The 15,834-nt window shown below is 41.0% G+C and overlaps 1 protein-coding gene across 2 annotated transcripts; it reads right to left on the bottom strand.

Moving 5' to 3' along the window:
- Positions 1-854: 854 nt before the first annotated feature.
- On the bottom strand, positions 855-13,836 carry LOC119910133. 2 transcript variants are annotated; one of them, XM_038728545.1, is made up of 5 exons: positions 13,712-13,836; positions 8,812-9,441; positions 2,022-2,352; positions 1,712-1,887; positions 855-1,563 (listed from the first exon to the last, which is right to left on the bottom strand). In XM_038728545.1, the coding sequence occupies exons 2-5, from the start codon at positions 9,411-9,413 to the stop codon at positions 1,347-1,349; spliced, it is 1,326 nt and encodes a 441-aa protein (XP_038584473.1). In that variant the 5' UTR covers positions 9,414-9,441; positions 13,712-13,836; the 3' UTR covers positions 855-1,346. The 2 variants fall into 2 exon arrangements, with proteins under 2 accessions (XP_038584473.1, XP_038584474.1); XM_038728546.1 differs by having other exon boundaries at positions 2,022-2,136; positions 13,712-13,805.
- Positions 13,837-15,834: the final 1,998 nt, after the last annotated feature.

Here is a 15,834-nt window from a genome sequence, read left to right on the forward strand (position 1 = left end):
CCATCTTGTAGATACAAGATGCAAGACAAGATATAGGCCTAGGCTATAAAAAAAATTTGAGTTGTCGAGATGTATTCTAGACCAAACTAGTGTAACAACATTGCCATCCATAGAGCCATGGTGGCTCTAGGATAACTAAAATGGGAAACATCCAATTGCTAAATGGCTAAATTTTATTAACAAGTAGGCCCACATTGCATTCCTTTGGCAGATGCTTTGTCCAATTGTACTTTCACTAAGTGCATTCTACCCTTGTAGCGGTAGAGCTAGATATCATCCAAAATTGTGAAGTGTGTCCCTTTTAAACAACTAACATGATCAATACAACACTACAGATGCTTACAGATGTTTTTATGTCTCAGTGCATTTGATTTATTTATTGCTGTTGGGAAGTAAAGAGAATTTCAACAAATATAAAAAAACTGCTTCTGAAATAAATTGCCTAGCCTAGCTTCAAGGATTTATTTCAACACAACCATATAAAATAAAGAATTGATATTGCTTACTGTTTACAAATCAATCACTTGGATAGCTCCTAAATATATCTCTGACCTACTCACTGCTTATAAACCCTACAGAATTCTCAGATCATAAGACTCCATTCTCCTAACTAGACTCATCTGATGAAGGTGCATTCATTTATTTTGGACAAATTCTCTGGAACAAACTGCCTGGTAATATAAGATGTACCATACCTGTGTTGTCCTTTAAAAACAAACTTACCTGTTCTCTCAGGCATGTGGTACAACCACCGCCTCGCTGTCTCTCTCTCTTTCATTCCCTCTCTCTTTGGGTACGTGTGGGTGGGCAGGGGATGACATATTTTATTGAAACATTTTATTTTATTGCATGTATTTAAATATGGATTCATGTTTAATTTAATTTTGTTCATATTTGCTGTGTGTGAAGTATATTGAGCTGACATTGTAAGAAATGTAACTTGACTTGAGGCAGTGCCTTGACATCCACTCCAAGAGGTCAGCCAGGCAAACAGCAAAGTAATCCAGCCCAGTTCAGATGCACCCTCCCCCTTCCCTATCAGGTGCCTGCGGTTTCTAAGAAAGGACCGGTGTTGCATTTCCTCATGATTTTTAGATCACTGATGTGAGGTGTGCTTCACTGTTTTATGAAGGTTGGAAGACAGATTTACTGTACATTATTTTTTGTAACAACAATGTATCAAATGGCAATATAAAAAGAAGGTGACAATGGGAAATGGGTGGCTCATAGTGATGAACCAAGTGAGAATTATCACCAGAATCTGCAGCAAGCTTTACGGAGCTATATAATAAGTGTACAGCTTGTTTGTCCATCTGAGCGTACGTCCATCTCTCTGACTGCCCTTCTCAACTCAGCAGCCCGGCTCTCCTCAGCACCTTGCTCACACTGGGGAGCAGTTCTTCTTTAAAGTCCCACAGGCGAGTGTCCACATGGAGCTGCTCCAGTGGCCGTTGTGTCGGGGTGCTGATTGGGCTGTGAATGATACGACAGACGTCTGGTGGAACCTTAAACTTGTCTCCAAACATCTTCAGCACATCATGTACTGAGGTCTGCTCCACCATCCTGTGATGTACATAAACATTCACACATGGTCAACCCTGAGCATCACACGAATGCTGCTACTTGATATGTTTAATACTTTTTAAAAAAGATATATATCTTCAATATATATCTTCTGATATTTCACATCAGGACTAAGAAGTCAGCCTACCTTGGTTGAACTATCATCTTGTGGGGGTGGTATATGTTTCTGTCGGGCTCCTCCCTGTAGATGTGCTCCAGAATATTAAAGCCTGGCACCCCTCTCCATTGAGGCAGGGGGCCCTTTTTACTTTCCTCAAAGGGTTTCTTGGGAAATGTATGGTTCTCAATGAGGAACACCCCCGTCTGCAGGACATGAGGTTCCACAGGTGCAGCATGGAATTTGGAAAGACAATATAGTATAAATAAATACACAATATGATGAATAAGTTTGGGGTAAATGTTATGTTTTTATGAAATGCATTCACAAAATACCCTACATTTGGATGCTGCTGTTGGAGCGTGTTAAACAGTGACATCAGGTCGTTATGTTGGTATGGCATTATAATCTCATCTATGTCGTTCAGCATGACATAGCGGGACCGGTCCATGGATCTGTAAATGCATTCATTAAGCGTGGTCAGCTGGCCGAAGTAGTGCACATCCCCACCACTCTTTGAGAAGAGCCAGCCAGAAGATGGATTCAGATGCTGGTCAATGGGCCAAGGAACCATCTCCACAAAGCCCTCTTGGCTGTAGGTCTGCAACAGGCGGTCAAGTTCTGGGCCACAGCTGGTGTTATAGATCACCACCCTATTCACACCCAGAAGCCTGAGGCAAAGGTTCAGATTCATAATATTATATTCACTTTTGCAGGGGCTTTTGTTGAAAGTGGCCACGTAGGAGAAAGAGCTAGATATCTTCTAACTGGGAATATATCCCTTTTAAACAAATAACTTAAAGCATGTTCAATGTTATAGTACAAGTAGTATAGGTGCTTATAGACACATTGTAATTAAGTGCTAGCAAAGGTTGAGATGTATTCTGAATTCACTAAAAAGTCAATCACATTTACTTCCAGGTATAGTATTGTAACTTGTCCCCTTCAACAGATATATGTTTTATCATGTACCATGGTGACATTGAATCCTCACACTTGGAGGGCACAGCAACTCCTGCTACAGTAGCCCTGAAATAGTTATTTTGCTTTTGAAGCTAGTGACACTTTTTGGAAAATACATTTATTAGATTTCTTACTGACAGTTCGATGAGAAGACTGATACCACGCTCTTCTTCTTCTTCTTCTTCTTCTTGTAAGATTCCGGCAGTGTGGACGCTTATGAGCGTATTACTGCCCTCCACAGGTCAAAGTTTGAATAAATTCTTACATACAGTCCTGTGTCATGCAAGAATTGAAGGACTGCCTTGGAGATCAGTTTATGCTCGTCACTGTGCCCAAACAAAGATAAAACAGAAAAGCCTCAACTCCAAGTCCTGACAGTTTATTAACGAGTACAGGCACTCCAGGAAAACATGCCCCACTGTCTCAAGACTCCCACATTCACACAAGCCCGAAACATGCTTCCCTACAATGCACAAAGAATAATTTAATCCACAGTGCCCCAACCTCAATCTGCACATTTTAACTGAGTCCCTGCGGGACAAAATGTTACATAAACATCTCTTCCTAACTTTGGGTTGTATAGAAAAGTAGTGTCTGCCTCTAATTTCGTTTTCCCACCCTCTCTGCCATTCTTTTATTAAGCCCTCTTTAATTCTTTCTCTCAATTCCACTCTCCCTAATGATACATGGACATCTACTTCTCTTCCTAAGCTCTCTTTTGCAATATTATCCACTCGTTCGTTCCCCCTCACCCCAACGTGCCCGGGAACCCAGCAAAAACTGATGTTGCAAATAAACCTAGTTCTAAAAACCACATTCAAGATGTCATTTACAATGTCAGGTCGGGCTTTAGATTTTCCTACTTTCAAATTTTCCAGAGCACCTGTAGAATCAGAGCAGATAATGACTTCTCTAGGTTTGACTTCCTCAATCCACCATAGAGCCCATAAAATTGCCATTAATTCAGCAGTGAGGACAGAGCTTCCATTAGAAATACGCCGACCAATTTCCAACCCTAACTGCTCCACATACACCCCAAATCCAGCTCTCCCACTAACTGGATCTCTAGATCCATCTGTATAAACAATCATTGTGCTCCCACTAATTGAATTAAGATATTTCTCTATTTTTAGTGCCACTTCCCACTTATCTTTTCCCTGAAGAAAACCAAGCTTGATATTTATTTCAGGCATCACCCAATATGGTATTGGTGGCCAACTTATATGCTCTACAGTAACTCCCTGATCCATGCACATCTTACCTGCCCACTGATTTACTATGTCAAAAAATGTTTTGTATCTATTAGCTCCTGCAACCTCTTGCAACAGACACCTTGCTGGGAAGGTACGATTACACCCACTAAGTTTGACCCAGTGTTGTAACCCTAACTTAATGCGTCTTAACCATAAGGGCATTTCTCCCATTTCAATGAGTAGGGCAGAGACTGGGGAGGTTCTAAAGGCCCCACAGCAAAGCCTCAAAGCCCTTGCCTGCACATCTAACCTATCCAGAACAGTTTTGGAAGCAGATCCATACACAAAGCTCCCATAATCTAGAGCAGATCTAATCATGGCCTGAAAAATTAGCAGCATCGTCTCCCTATTAGCCCCCCACTCACACCCAGCCAGACTTCTCATTACATTCAGAACTTTTTCACACTTCAACACAATTTTATCTACATGCACAGCCCAAGTCAAATGCTCTTCAAACCAAACACCTAAAAATTTAAAAACCTTTACCTTCTCCAATGGAGACCCATACATATATAGCCCTAGATTAGGTAACTTTCTTTTAAATCCAAATACTATATATTTAGTCTTAGAAGCAGAGATTTTAAAGCCCCATGTGTTCCCCCATTCCTCTACAGATACCAACACTCTTTGAATCTGTTTTAACACAAACTCTACATTACGCCCTCTTTTCCAAATGGCCCCGTCATCTGCAAATAAAGATAACCCGAATCCTCTTTCTACTTTACCAAAGATATCATTGATCATTATATTAAATAACACTGGACTAATTACACTTCCCTGTGGGGTTCCATTCTCTATGCCCACAGTCTTTGAATTAATACTACCAACCTTTACTTGCATTGTTCTTTTCATTAAAAAATCCTTTATCCAATTAAACATTCGTCCCCTAACTCCCAAGTCAAAAATTTAATCATCAATCCCTCCTTCCACAAAGAATCATAAGCCTTCTCAATATCCAGGAATACACTCACTACTATTTCCTTATTGCTAAATGCCCTTTTAATATCTTGATCTAAAACTGCAACTGATTCATTGTAGACCTTCCATTCCTAAATCCATTCTGTACATCAACATAGTGTCCTCTTGTTTCTAAAAAATATACTAATCTGTTAGTAACCATCCTCTCCATAATCTTACAGATCACTGCTGTGAGCGCTATAGGACGGTATGATCCAGGGTCAGATGCCTCTTTCCCTGGTTTCAAGATAGGGACCACAACTGCATGTTTCCACTCCCTGGGCAAATAACCCTCTGCCCACACAGTATTAAACAAAGCTAAGATTTCTTCAAGTACAAAATCATCTAGATATTTAAACAACTCATAAGATAGCCTATCTCTCCCTGGGGTAGTATTTGCCCCAGACATAATTGCTTCCTTCAACTCTTTTAAAGAAAAAAACAGATTAATAGGATTTTCATTTTCTAAACTCCTCTCCAGCTTCCACTGATTAACTTCAATCAATTCATTCCTCTTCCTACGCCTCTCAACCCCCATTATCTCTGATCTATGTACAGCTTGAAAACTCTCAACAAACATGTCTGCTTTCTCTTTATTGGAAACTGCTACCACCTCTCCCTTCAGTAACACTGGTATCAATCTTTTTTTATATACCCCTGACATTCTACGTACTACTGACCACAAATGCCTTACTGGAGTTCAGGACCTAACGTACCACAAAACTTCCTCCAACTGTTTCTTTTTACATCCTTTATAACTCGTCTTGCTACTGCCCTTAGACGCTTGTACTCCATTGCATTAACCAACATTGGATACTTTCTTAATCTTCTATATGCTTTATTCCTACTCCTTACAGCTTCATCACATTCTTTGTTCCACCAAGGAACCAGCATACGTGACCTAGGTTCCTGCTTCACAGGAATGGTATAGCAAGCAGCCTCATGCATCATGAGGCTGATTGAAGTATTCCAGTTGTCTACAGAACCCTCACTATCAACATCTCCTACTAAGCTTTGAGCTTTCTCCCGGTATTTATCCCACTTGGCCTGAGAAAAATTATATCTAGGGACACTCTTTTCCACTTCTCTTCTCAACTCTCTACCAAATCTGCATAAAATTGGATAATGGTCACTACCCAGTGTATAGGAATCTATAACATCCCATTCACCAATTCTAGCTAAATTTGATGATGCAATTGATAAGTCTATATGGCTGCAGGTATTTCTCCCAATATTATACCTAGTCGGCCTTCCATCATTTAACACTACCAACTCATATTTGTCTAAAAAATCTTCTACTATAACACCATTTTTATCCCTGTGGTCACTCCCCCATATTGGATTGTGCGCATTAAAATCCCCAATCCATATAACAGGACACCTTAACTCCTCCATTATCTCATCAAAGTCTAATAATACCAAAGTTTGACAAGGGTTATAATAATTTATCACAGTAATAGAGCTGTGACTGCTCCAAACCTCCACAGCCAAACACTCAATATCAGAGTTAATGTCAACTTTTCTATATTGTACCCCAGTCTTAACAAAGGTTGCACAACCCCCGCCTGATCTATCAGGCCTATCTAATCTCAAACATTCATAACCTGGAATTACAAAATCTAGACAGGGCTTTAGCCATGTCTCTTGGATACATATCAAATCTGGTGCTTCTTTAAAATTATCTACAAACCTTTTTAACTCCTGACCATTTCCAATCAGACTCCGGGCATTCCATTGAAGAATATACCACATGAAAACATTAATGAGGGTCCTCATCATTCACCTCACTAACGTCCTCCATACTGCTAGTCTTCAACAACTGTGATCCGTCTATACACTGACTTTCCATCATGTATTGATGCAACTTTTCTGGCAACTGCTTTATACTCAGGTATCTTTCGGCTGCACCCACCACTAACCTAATGACATCTGACCGGTTAGTTGCTTTCTTAGTACCCACCAACACATCAGTAACAAAAGACAAAAATGACTCCTTACTAAAAATTAGCATGTCAGATGAAGATGCAGGTGGTAGATTTGGCACAGAGACCTTGCATCCTAGCACCGGCCTTTCCCCAGGGCTTCCATTTCCGCTTTCTCTGGTCACTCTTTGAACCGCCTCTGCATATGTTACTTTGTTCTGATCCTTCACAACCTGCACCCGCCTAGCTTGGACAAAGTGCTCACAGCCATAAAACCCTGCTGCATGATCCCCATCACAGTTAGGGCACTTAGGAGTCTCTGCCTCACAATTTTGTATGATATGATCTCCACCACACTTTGCACACTTTCTTTTGCCCCGACATGATCCAGCAACATGTCCAAACTTCTGACAATTATAGCAGCGCAAGGGTGGTTTAATGTACTCCCTCACTTGATACACCATACTCCCTAGGAACACTCTCTGTGGTAGTACACCATCTTTAAATTAACAAAATAGGCGGATCCCCAGCTCCATCTCTACGTTTAAATCTTACCACATCAGTTACTTGGGCCCCCTTAACATTTTCCAAGATTTCCTTCTCAGACAAGCCAGCAAACATTCCATATACTACTCCCTTGACTCCCTGATTGCTTCCTCTAGGGACCAAAGTCTCCACCTTAACCACCAATTTCCCAACACCTCTAGCATCATCATACTGTTTCCTATTTTTGCAACAAACTCTTAACATTCCATTATATAATATCTTGGCCTGAAAATCCTTGCCTATCTGACTCTCCAAAGCATTAGTAACCTTTAATGGTTAATTGCCCTAAATCCTGCATCTCCTTGATTAGCTCCCTTGACTTTAAACAGCACAACTAACTCTTCAGAATTTCCAGTTCTCCTAACTTTACTTCCTTCATCTCCTGACATTTCAGTCTTTCCCTCGATGCCTCCCTCTTAGAGCCCCCTTTTTCCTTAACCACCGTATGCCACCCACCACCACCTTCATCCCCTCCACTCCCTGAAGCCATTGGCCTCCAATACCCCCTCCTTTCTAACAATACTCTATTATTATTGCTTATCCTGTTAACAAAAGAAAATGGGAAAAAAAAAAGGACCTTACAGCAGAGAACACCAACTGATCTCCTCTCCTGTGTCGGCTTTGTGTATCTCCAAACCTTTTTCAAACGTATCAGACCAAAACTGTTGATTGTTTAGCTAACCGTCCATCTCTGATGCCACTCTCTTGGCTGTAGGCTAAACATGTAGCTAGAGCCAACAGAATTTTAGTTTGGCTTAGCACAAAAACTGAAAAGGGGGAAACGGCTAGGATGATAAAAAAACAACAAGCTGTGATTTTATGGCGGGTTATGGGCTGGGGAAGTTTTACTCATTTTACCCTTTTTTCCCCATATGGATTAAATTAGTGTGACATAAGGTGTTAATTAGTGTGCTTTAAGGCAGATTTGCTCCCTTTGGACAGAGCCAGACTAGCTAAGCTAAGCTAACTGGCTCCTGGCTGTAGCCTAATATGTTTTTATTTGGCATCGATCCTCTCTTCTAACACTCAGCAAGAAAACGGCCAAAATGTTTTTCCCAACATGTCAAACTATCCCTTTAATTTATCTCTAGACTGGGCATCGGTTCAGGCATGTCACCCCCAATGTACTACATTTGCCTTGTAAAGTGTTAATGTAAACTAGAGCTAGTTTATGTAATCTTGTTTCTTCCTTTGCATTGCTCCTTTTTTACAACATAACACATATGGATGCCATGTGTGACTCCAAGCACAGCAAAGATTTGCATCCACCATGGTGACACTGCCCATCCTGCTCTCCTACCACAGATACAGTGTACCATAAGTACAAATACAAAAAATTACTACAGTCACAGAAACACCTGTATAGTATGTATAATGTATAAACAAATAGCACATTTGCAAAGCTTTATACAGTGTCAGAGAAAAGGCTGATTCAGCTCAGCTTCTGAGCTTTTGACTTTGTGGTTTGTGGTGTTGTTGCTGTGCTGACCTGTACATCTCCAGTGTCTGTGAAAACTGAAGCACGTTGTTGTAGTCTCCAAACAGGTTGGAGATGCAGACTGTAAAGTTGAACTGCAACTTTTTCTCCTGCTTCTCATTGGTCTTCTGGTTTCTTATAGGAAGCCAAATCTGGTTAAACTCCCTCACTTTATCTGGCTGAGTCAGAAGAGTGACATGTGTAGCGTTGCAGTTTTGAGGAATCTGACACATGACATCTGTAGTCACGAAGGGGAAGCCAAAGTTGTCTGTATGTTGTAAAATTGTTGTTGGAGTTGTAGTTGACAACTGGCCAGCACAGCAGAAAAAACAGTAAAGGGGCTGGATGGAGTCTCTCCTAAATATGCCAATGATGCGTATATCGAAGCCATTCACTCTCTGGTCCATGTAGGCTGACACCAGTAAGTGCTTGGTATTGTTGAGGGGGGTGATGGTCTGCTCAGAGACCCGGGAGGGGCAAGTGTTCAGAGGCCCACGTGGCCTTGGGATGGACCTGTATGTCCTGGGTGTTCTCCCAGTGATGAAGAAGATGAGGACAGAGGTAGCAATGAAGAGGAAAAGGACCTTCCCTCTGAATGCTTTTGCTTTGTCCATCCAGCCACTTACAAGATAGATTCACAACCTGAGGCAGAATTAAGAATCACAGTTAGAGAAATTATACATTTGAAGAACAAAGCAAACCAGCTCTATCACTACTGCAATAAGACTCCTGGTGAGATGTAAATGTCATTTATTTGAAACCAAAGCCTTCATGTACAAAAGTTTAACTATTATTAGCTATTTCTAATAGCTTGTGTAGGTGATGTTTGAAGTTAAAATCACAAAAGATCACATTACTGCAATAAGACTACTGATGTCTGATTTTAAAGAGGTCATATTATGCTAATTTTCAGGTTCAAAATCTTATTTAGGGTTTGTACTGAACAGGTTTACATGTAAATGCTCTGTATTTGTCTTTTCGACCACTGAAAGCACTTTTACACTGCATCTTCATTCACCATTCACACACTGTGTCACGCTCTGCCGGTCGGCCATTCTTTGTGTTGCACTTTTGTGTTTGGTATCTGCCTTATAGTATGTTGAGTTTTGGGTTCTGTCTAGTGTCCAGTAACTGCTATATAGTCTGTTGTGTTTTGAGTTTCTCTGAGTTATTGTTTGGTCAGTTCATTATCTGTTATTTAGTTGGTCTTTGATTCCATGTCATGTTCTTAGTCTTGTACTTTAGTTCATGTCTTTAGTGTTTACTTCTGGTCTTGTGTTCTCTGTTAAGCTCTGTACTGTGTTCTAGTTCTGTGTTCTGATATTTTGTAACATGTGTGCGTTTCTGTGTTGTCGCTTATTCACTCTGCCCCAGGTCTGCTTGTCATGTTTAGTCTCATGTCTGTCACCTCTGTTGCTCCCGCCCTGCTCGTTAGTCGTGTGTGTGTGTATATACCCAGTGTTTCTGTCTTGTCTTGGTCTGGTCATTGTTCATGTTACCCCCAGCCTGTCGTGCGTGTACTCTCTGCCTGCCTGTAACCAGCCTTGCTTGTCTTGTCTCCCTGTACTTTTGGATTTCTGTTAGGATCACCTTGTTTTTTGGACTCTGTTAACCAGCCACTCTGTCCGTAAGTGTGCTCGCCTTTAGTTTGTTTTCCCTCAAACCCCTGTTGAACTATACCTGCTCCGCTCTGTGTCCTGCGTTTGGGTCCTCCAACCTGCCTCCACACCACCCATCGTGACACACTGAGCCTCAGTGCTTAAACAGAAACTAACATTCTCACACACTCATACGCTGGCGGAACAGCTGCCCCTCTAGACATTGTTTAATTTTCAAATAAGACCATATTTTTGTCTTACTGCACAATGCTGTAGCTCCTCTTTTCACCCCATGTGTTGAACGCTTTGTTTTAGCTATGGAGTGATGCATCTCGCCTCTACAAGATCTTTGGGAGTTGCACATTTTGGGAGTTCATAGTAAAGGACTACTAGCCAAGCAGAAGCTGGTAAACACTTCGGTTCAGCTGTATATCCCCCAGGGGCGAGTTCAATCTCAAAACATTTTGCAATGTTTTCAAACTGAACGACCTTCAACGTTGTGCAACATTCCGCAGTGGACTTCCAGGTATGCTTTCTCCCATTTGCTGGGCATGTCACAGGTGTGACCCAATCAGTTGCGACAAGTTTGTAAAGACAATGGTGTTAAAAAGGAAGGAAAATTCAGTGTGCTTGCATACAGAATAGGCTGTTCGTGGCTCCTCCGTTTCCATTGAAAATTTTTTTGCTACGTTTTGTAGTTTGTCTGGCGCAAGAGTTTCAGAGTGGTGAATTATTAGTTTGTAACAAAAGCATCTTCCATCCAAGTTTTAACTGTGCACTGTCTCACAGTAACAACTTTATGTCCATTGACTGCCTGCAGGGAAGCTAATATTTGGAAGGGAGAGGCAGCAGGCGAACGTCTTGTCACTGTGTGCTGCAGCTCAATGTGTTTTTCCACTGGTGTTTTTGAGGGAGTGTCTAACTAGGCGCTAGGTGAGCATTATGACGCACGTGATTTCACACGGATCAAAGGGAAAAGGCTGTGTTAGTACCAAATCTGTATTGCCAGCCGGATCCCTATCTGTAGTTCTGCACATGTGCAAAAGTGGTCCTGTCTGTCAAAGGTTACCACAAATTTGCCTGTTCATAATTTCTCGTGGTGTTGCCTCAGGGCGTCAGTGACTCTTTCAGAAAGGCTGACAAAGCATTATTTGATGCAAAAGGTAGCATCCCTTCAGCGTCCATATGAGACGCCCCCAGACACGTCTATATAAAACGCCCAGTCTTGACTGGAAGTGCTGGTAGCTAGCTACATTTGTATAAAAGGCATTGACAGCTACCCAAAGCCCCTTACCCTAACCTTACCGTCACAGGGGTGTGTGCCTAAACCTAAGTCAGCAATTGGATGCATGTCGACTGGCTAACCCTACAGCTATGCACATCGGTTGTCAGGCCCTAGCAGCTAGGGTTGGTTTCCTTCGTGTTGCTATATTGTTAGATTGTTAGAAATTAAAAATGTACTGTCGAATAAAGATTTTCACATCTTAAGTACAGTGAGGAAAATAAGTATTTGAACACCCTGCTATTTTGCAAGTTCTCCCACTTAGAAATCATGGAGGGGTCTGAAATTGTCATCGTAGGTACATGTCCACTGTGAGAGACATAATCTAAAAAAAAAATATCCAGAAATCACAATGTATGATTTTTTTTTTAACTATTTATTTGTATGATACAGCTGCAAATAAGTATTTGAACACCTGAGAAAATCAATGTTAATATTTGGTACAGTAGCCTTTGTTTGCAATTACAGAGGTCAAACGTTTCCTGTAGTTTTGCACCAGGTTTGCACACACTGCAGGAGGGATTTTGGCTCACTCCTCTACACAGATCTTCTCTAGATCAGTCAGGTTTCTGGGCTGTCGCTGAGAAACACGGAGTTTGAGCTCCCTCCAAAGATTCTCTATTGGGTGTAGGTCTGGAGACTGGCTAGGACACGCCAGAACCTTGATATGCTTCTTACAGAGCCACTCCTTGGTTATCCTGGCTGTGTGCTTTGGGTCATTGTCATGTTGGAAGACCCAGCCTCGACCCATCTTCAATGCTCTGAGGGAAGGAGGTTGTTCCCCAAAATCTCGCAATACATGGCCCCGGTCATCCTCTCCTTAATACAGTGCAGTCGCTCTGTCCCATGTGCAGAAAAACACCCCCAAAGCATGATGCTACCACCCCCATGCTTCACAGTAGGGATGGTGTTCTTGGGATGGTACTCATCATTATTCTTCCTCCAAACACGGTTAGTGGAATTATGACCAAAAAGTTCTATTTTGGTCTCATCTGACCACATGACTTTCTCCCATGACTCCTCTGGATCATCCAAATGGTCATTGGCAAACTTAAGACGGGCCTTGACATGTGCTGGTTTAAGCAGGGGAACCTTCCGTGCCATGCATGATTTCAAACCACGTCTGTCACTTTTGTAATGTATTTATGTATTATCATGCATTTTATCTTTCTTGCAGTACTTATGTAGGCACTATACTAATTATATTTAGCACCAATTTGTATTTATATACTTATCACTTTTGTACTTGTTGAAGCACTGTGCTGACAATATTGGGCACTAATTAGTGACAAACTGCTCAGCGACTACGGATGGTAATTAGCTATTTAGCTAACTCCAGTTCATTTACACTGAAGTCAAACTACAGTGTTGATTAATGTGCATTGTCCCTGGTAAATAAAATTAAATAAACAAACTGAATTTATTTTTACTTATACCCTGACTCATAAGTTTATTGTACAATCTAATGCAATCCACTATAACATCCCCAAAATGAATACTTTCTTCGAGAGATGGTGGTCATTATTGTAATCACTTATTGGTGGTGGTGTATCTGACTGCATTGTATCAGTTGTCAGTTTTGTATCAGTTGTCAGTTAACAGTTATACTGAGGTAGAGACAGTAGCTCAGGCATCAGGCTAGCAGATCTGGCAATCTGGCAAGGTTGAGTCATACAAGAATGTTTACAAGAACTTACTGGCTACACAGATAGGAGTAAACTTCATGGATAGTAACAGATTTCAGTATGAGTGGAGTCTAAACATCAGATTTGTTGTTCTAGGTTATGGCTAGTTAAAGAAGACCTAAGAGGGAAACCTACAGGCATTAGGGGGAAAAAAAACCCATGAAAGTTATCAGTCTGCGAAACTTCAACACACCTGATAATAATCATTCTTGAACAAAGAAGACGGAACATTAGAAACACTATAAAGCTCTTATATTAGACTGGAGAGGATGGTCTCAACAGGATGGTGTCAGGACTGACTCTGGTTCGGCATTTAATAAACTTGGGGAGTTCCTGGCTGAGATTACCTTTGATAAAGTCACCGAGGACAGCAACTAAGGTGTGTGGGTTTGCCCACGCCACACACAGTATCTGGGGCATGTGCTGGGGGTCCTGCACGTTGGCCTTTTTGTCAGAAGTTTCTGTGACGCGATCTTCTCTGAAGTCTGGTATCAATCCACACAGCCACGGAAGATAAATAAAAGTCTTTGTTCCCCTCACCTTCCTGCTGACATCCCACAGTCTGACTCTGTTAAAGTGTTTAAAAAACAAATTTTAAACTCATCAGACCTTTTTCTCTCTCCCTGGCTGTGCATCAGATGTTTTGAATCTGGATCTTTTGGAGATTCAGCCTCTCCTCTGTCTCTCCTCCTGTGTGTTTGTTTCCTGCTTGGTTTACTCTGCTGTTGCTTTGCTTTCCGTTTCCAGAGCTGCAGACCTGTTGATGAGGTTAATGAGTAGCATGGGACACACCTGGGACCGGTGTAACGCTGCCTTCCACACAACTGGGAACTCAGAAATTTCCAACCTCCAACTAGAAAAAGTACCATGGAATGCCACCTGAAGTCGGATTTCCTACTTCTGAACTCAGAAAAATAATATGTACCCCGACTTCAAGAGTAGCAGCTGAACGATGTCACACAACAATGTCAGCTCCCATGGAAACACACACTGTAAATGGTAAACAATAACCTGAAAGGCACCATAAAGTATATTTGCATGTATTTAATTAAAAGTATAAATACTATCATATATTAAAACATGTTCTGCATGTAAATTGATGTAGAAATATGTTGCTAGGTAGCTGGTTACACCAAAGAATCCCTAAATCATCTTCTCTACACAAAAGTTATTTAGTAAAATGTAAAAAATGCAAAACATTTGAAAACATTAGGTAGTATAATGTACAACATCATACTACCTAATGTACTACTGATGACCACTTGAGTCACTTGTTTTCATTAAAATGACCAAAGGACAGTGCTGAGGGTGCAACTGGGTGCACACTTGACTTTGTCACGGTCAGCCTTGTTTTTCGTTCTCTTTTGGCATCAGGCATCACCATGCACCTGGAATGATTTGAGGTTGGATATTTCAACTTGGAAATTTACCAGTTCTGTCTGGAACGCGGAATAAGTCTCCTCTCTCCACACACCTCTGTGTTGTCGCTTTCTTTCCCTTTCTTGTTTCTACAGCACAATTAGGGTGACCTGAAATATTTGGGACAGTCCTGAATTACGAGCAGTTGCTGCTCTGGAGCAGGTTTGCCGTTCACCATAAGTTACCATGTTCCAGATAAGAGATCAGCTCTATAAAAACACCGCCTACTGACCAATCAGTTTTCTTGGAAAATGACTTCACCATCCCTAGAAGAGCTCACAGACTGTTTTACAGGCTGCTTTTCTGTTTGCTGTGGTGCAGTGGTGCGGCTACTAAAGCCTTGTTGGCTACTATTTGTTTTAGGCTTTTATGATATGACAGTAAGCCTACTTACCGCTTTGAAATGTGCTTTATATTTTTTAATTGCTCCCAAGTCCTTTTCACACAGCCTGTTGCAACCATTAAAATGAATGGGTTTCATTTTACTGTGAGGCAGAATATTGTGAGCATAGGCCTATAGTTTGGTAAGCCTATTGAAATTAAGTTTAATATGAAAATGTTTATTTAATTTTAGTAGCTATTATAGAGTCTGGTCACGTAGCGCCCTACATTTTGTGGGGGAGCAGGAGTTTTCAGAAGCCTAAATGTTGAGATTCAGTCTTTCGACCACCATTTAGCACTTTTTAATGGCGTGAATGGATTTTTTGTGTGGTTGCTTTATGGTGTTAATTTAGAACATTTTTGAAAATGTTAAATAAATTAATGTGATTTTTGAAGTGATGAGAAGTTCTTAAAAGCCTAAAAGACCACTTCTCAAGGGTCTAAGGATATAATTGTATGCTGTAAAGACTGTAAAACCTATTGAGGCAAATTTGTGATGTTGAGCTATATAATAAAATTACTTGACTTCTCCTTGCTGCACTGTTTTTTTGTTGTTGAGATAAGCAGGTTACATTCTACCAAACCCATACTTAGTGTTTTGTAGTCCTGTGTGATTAAATCATTAATTTAAAAATAATTAATTAAAAAAATGGACACTGCTCTTCTTTCC

This window comes from Micropterus salmoides, unplaced genomic scaffold (genome assembly GCF_014851395.1).
Source record: "Micropterus salmoides isolate LMB-PRFRI ecotype aquatic unplaced genomic scaffold, ASM1485139v1 Ms_hic_scaffold_19, whole genome shotgun sequence".
In the NCBI taxonomy this organism is placed as follows: Eukaryota; Metazoa; Chordata; class Actinopteri; order Centrarchiformes; family Centrarchidae; genus Micropterus; species Micropterus salmoides.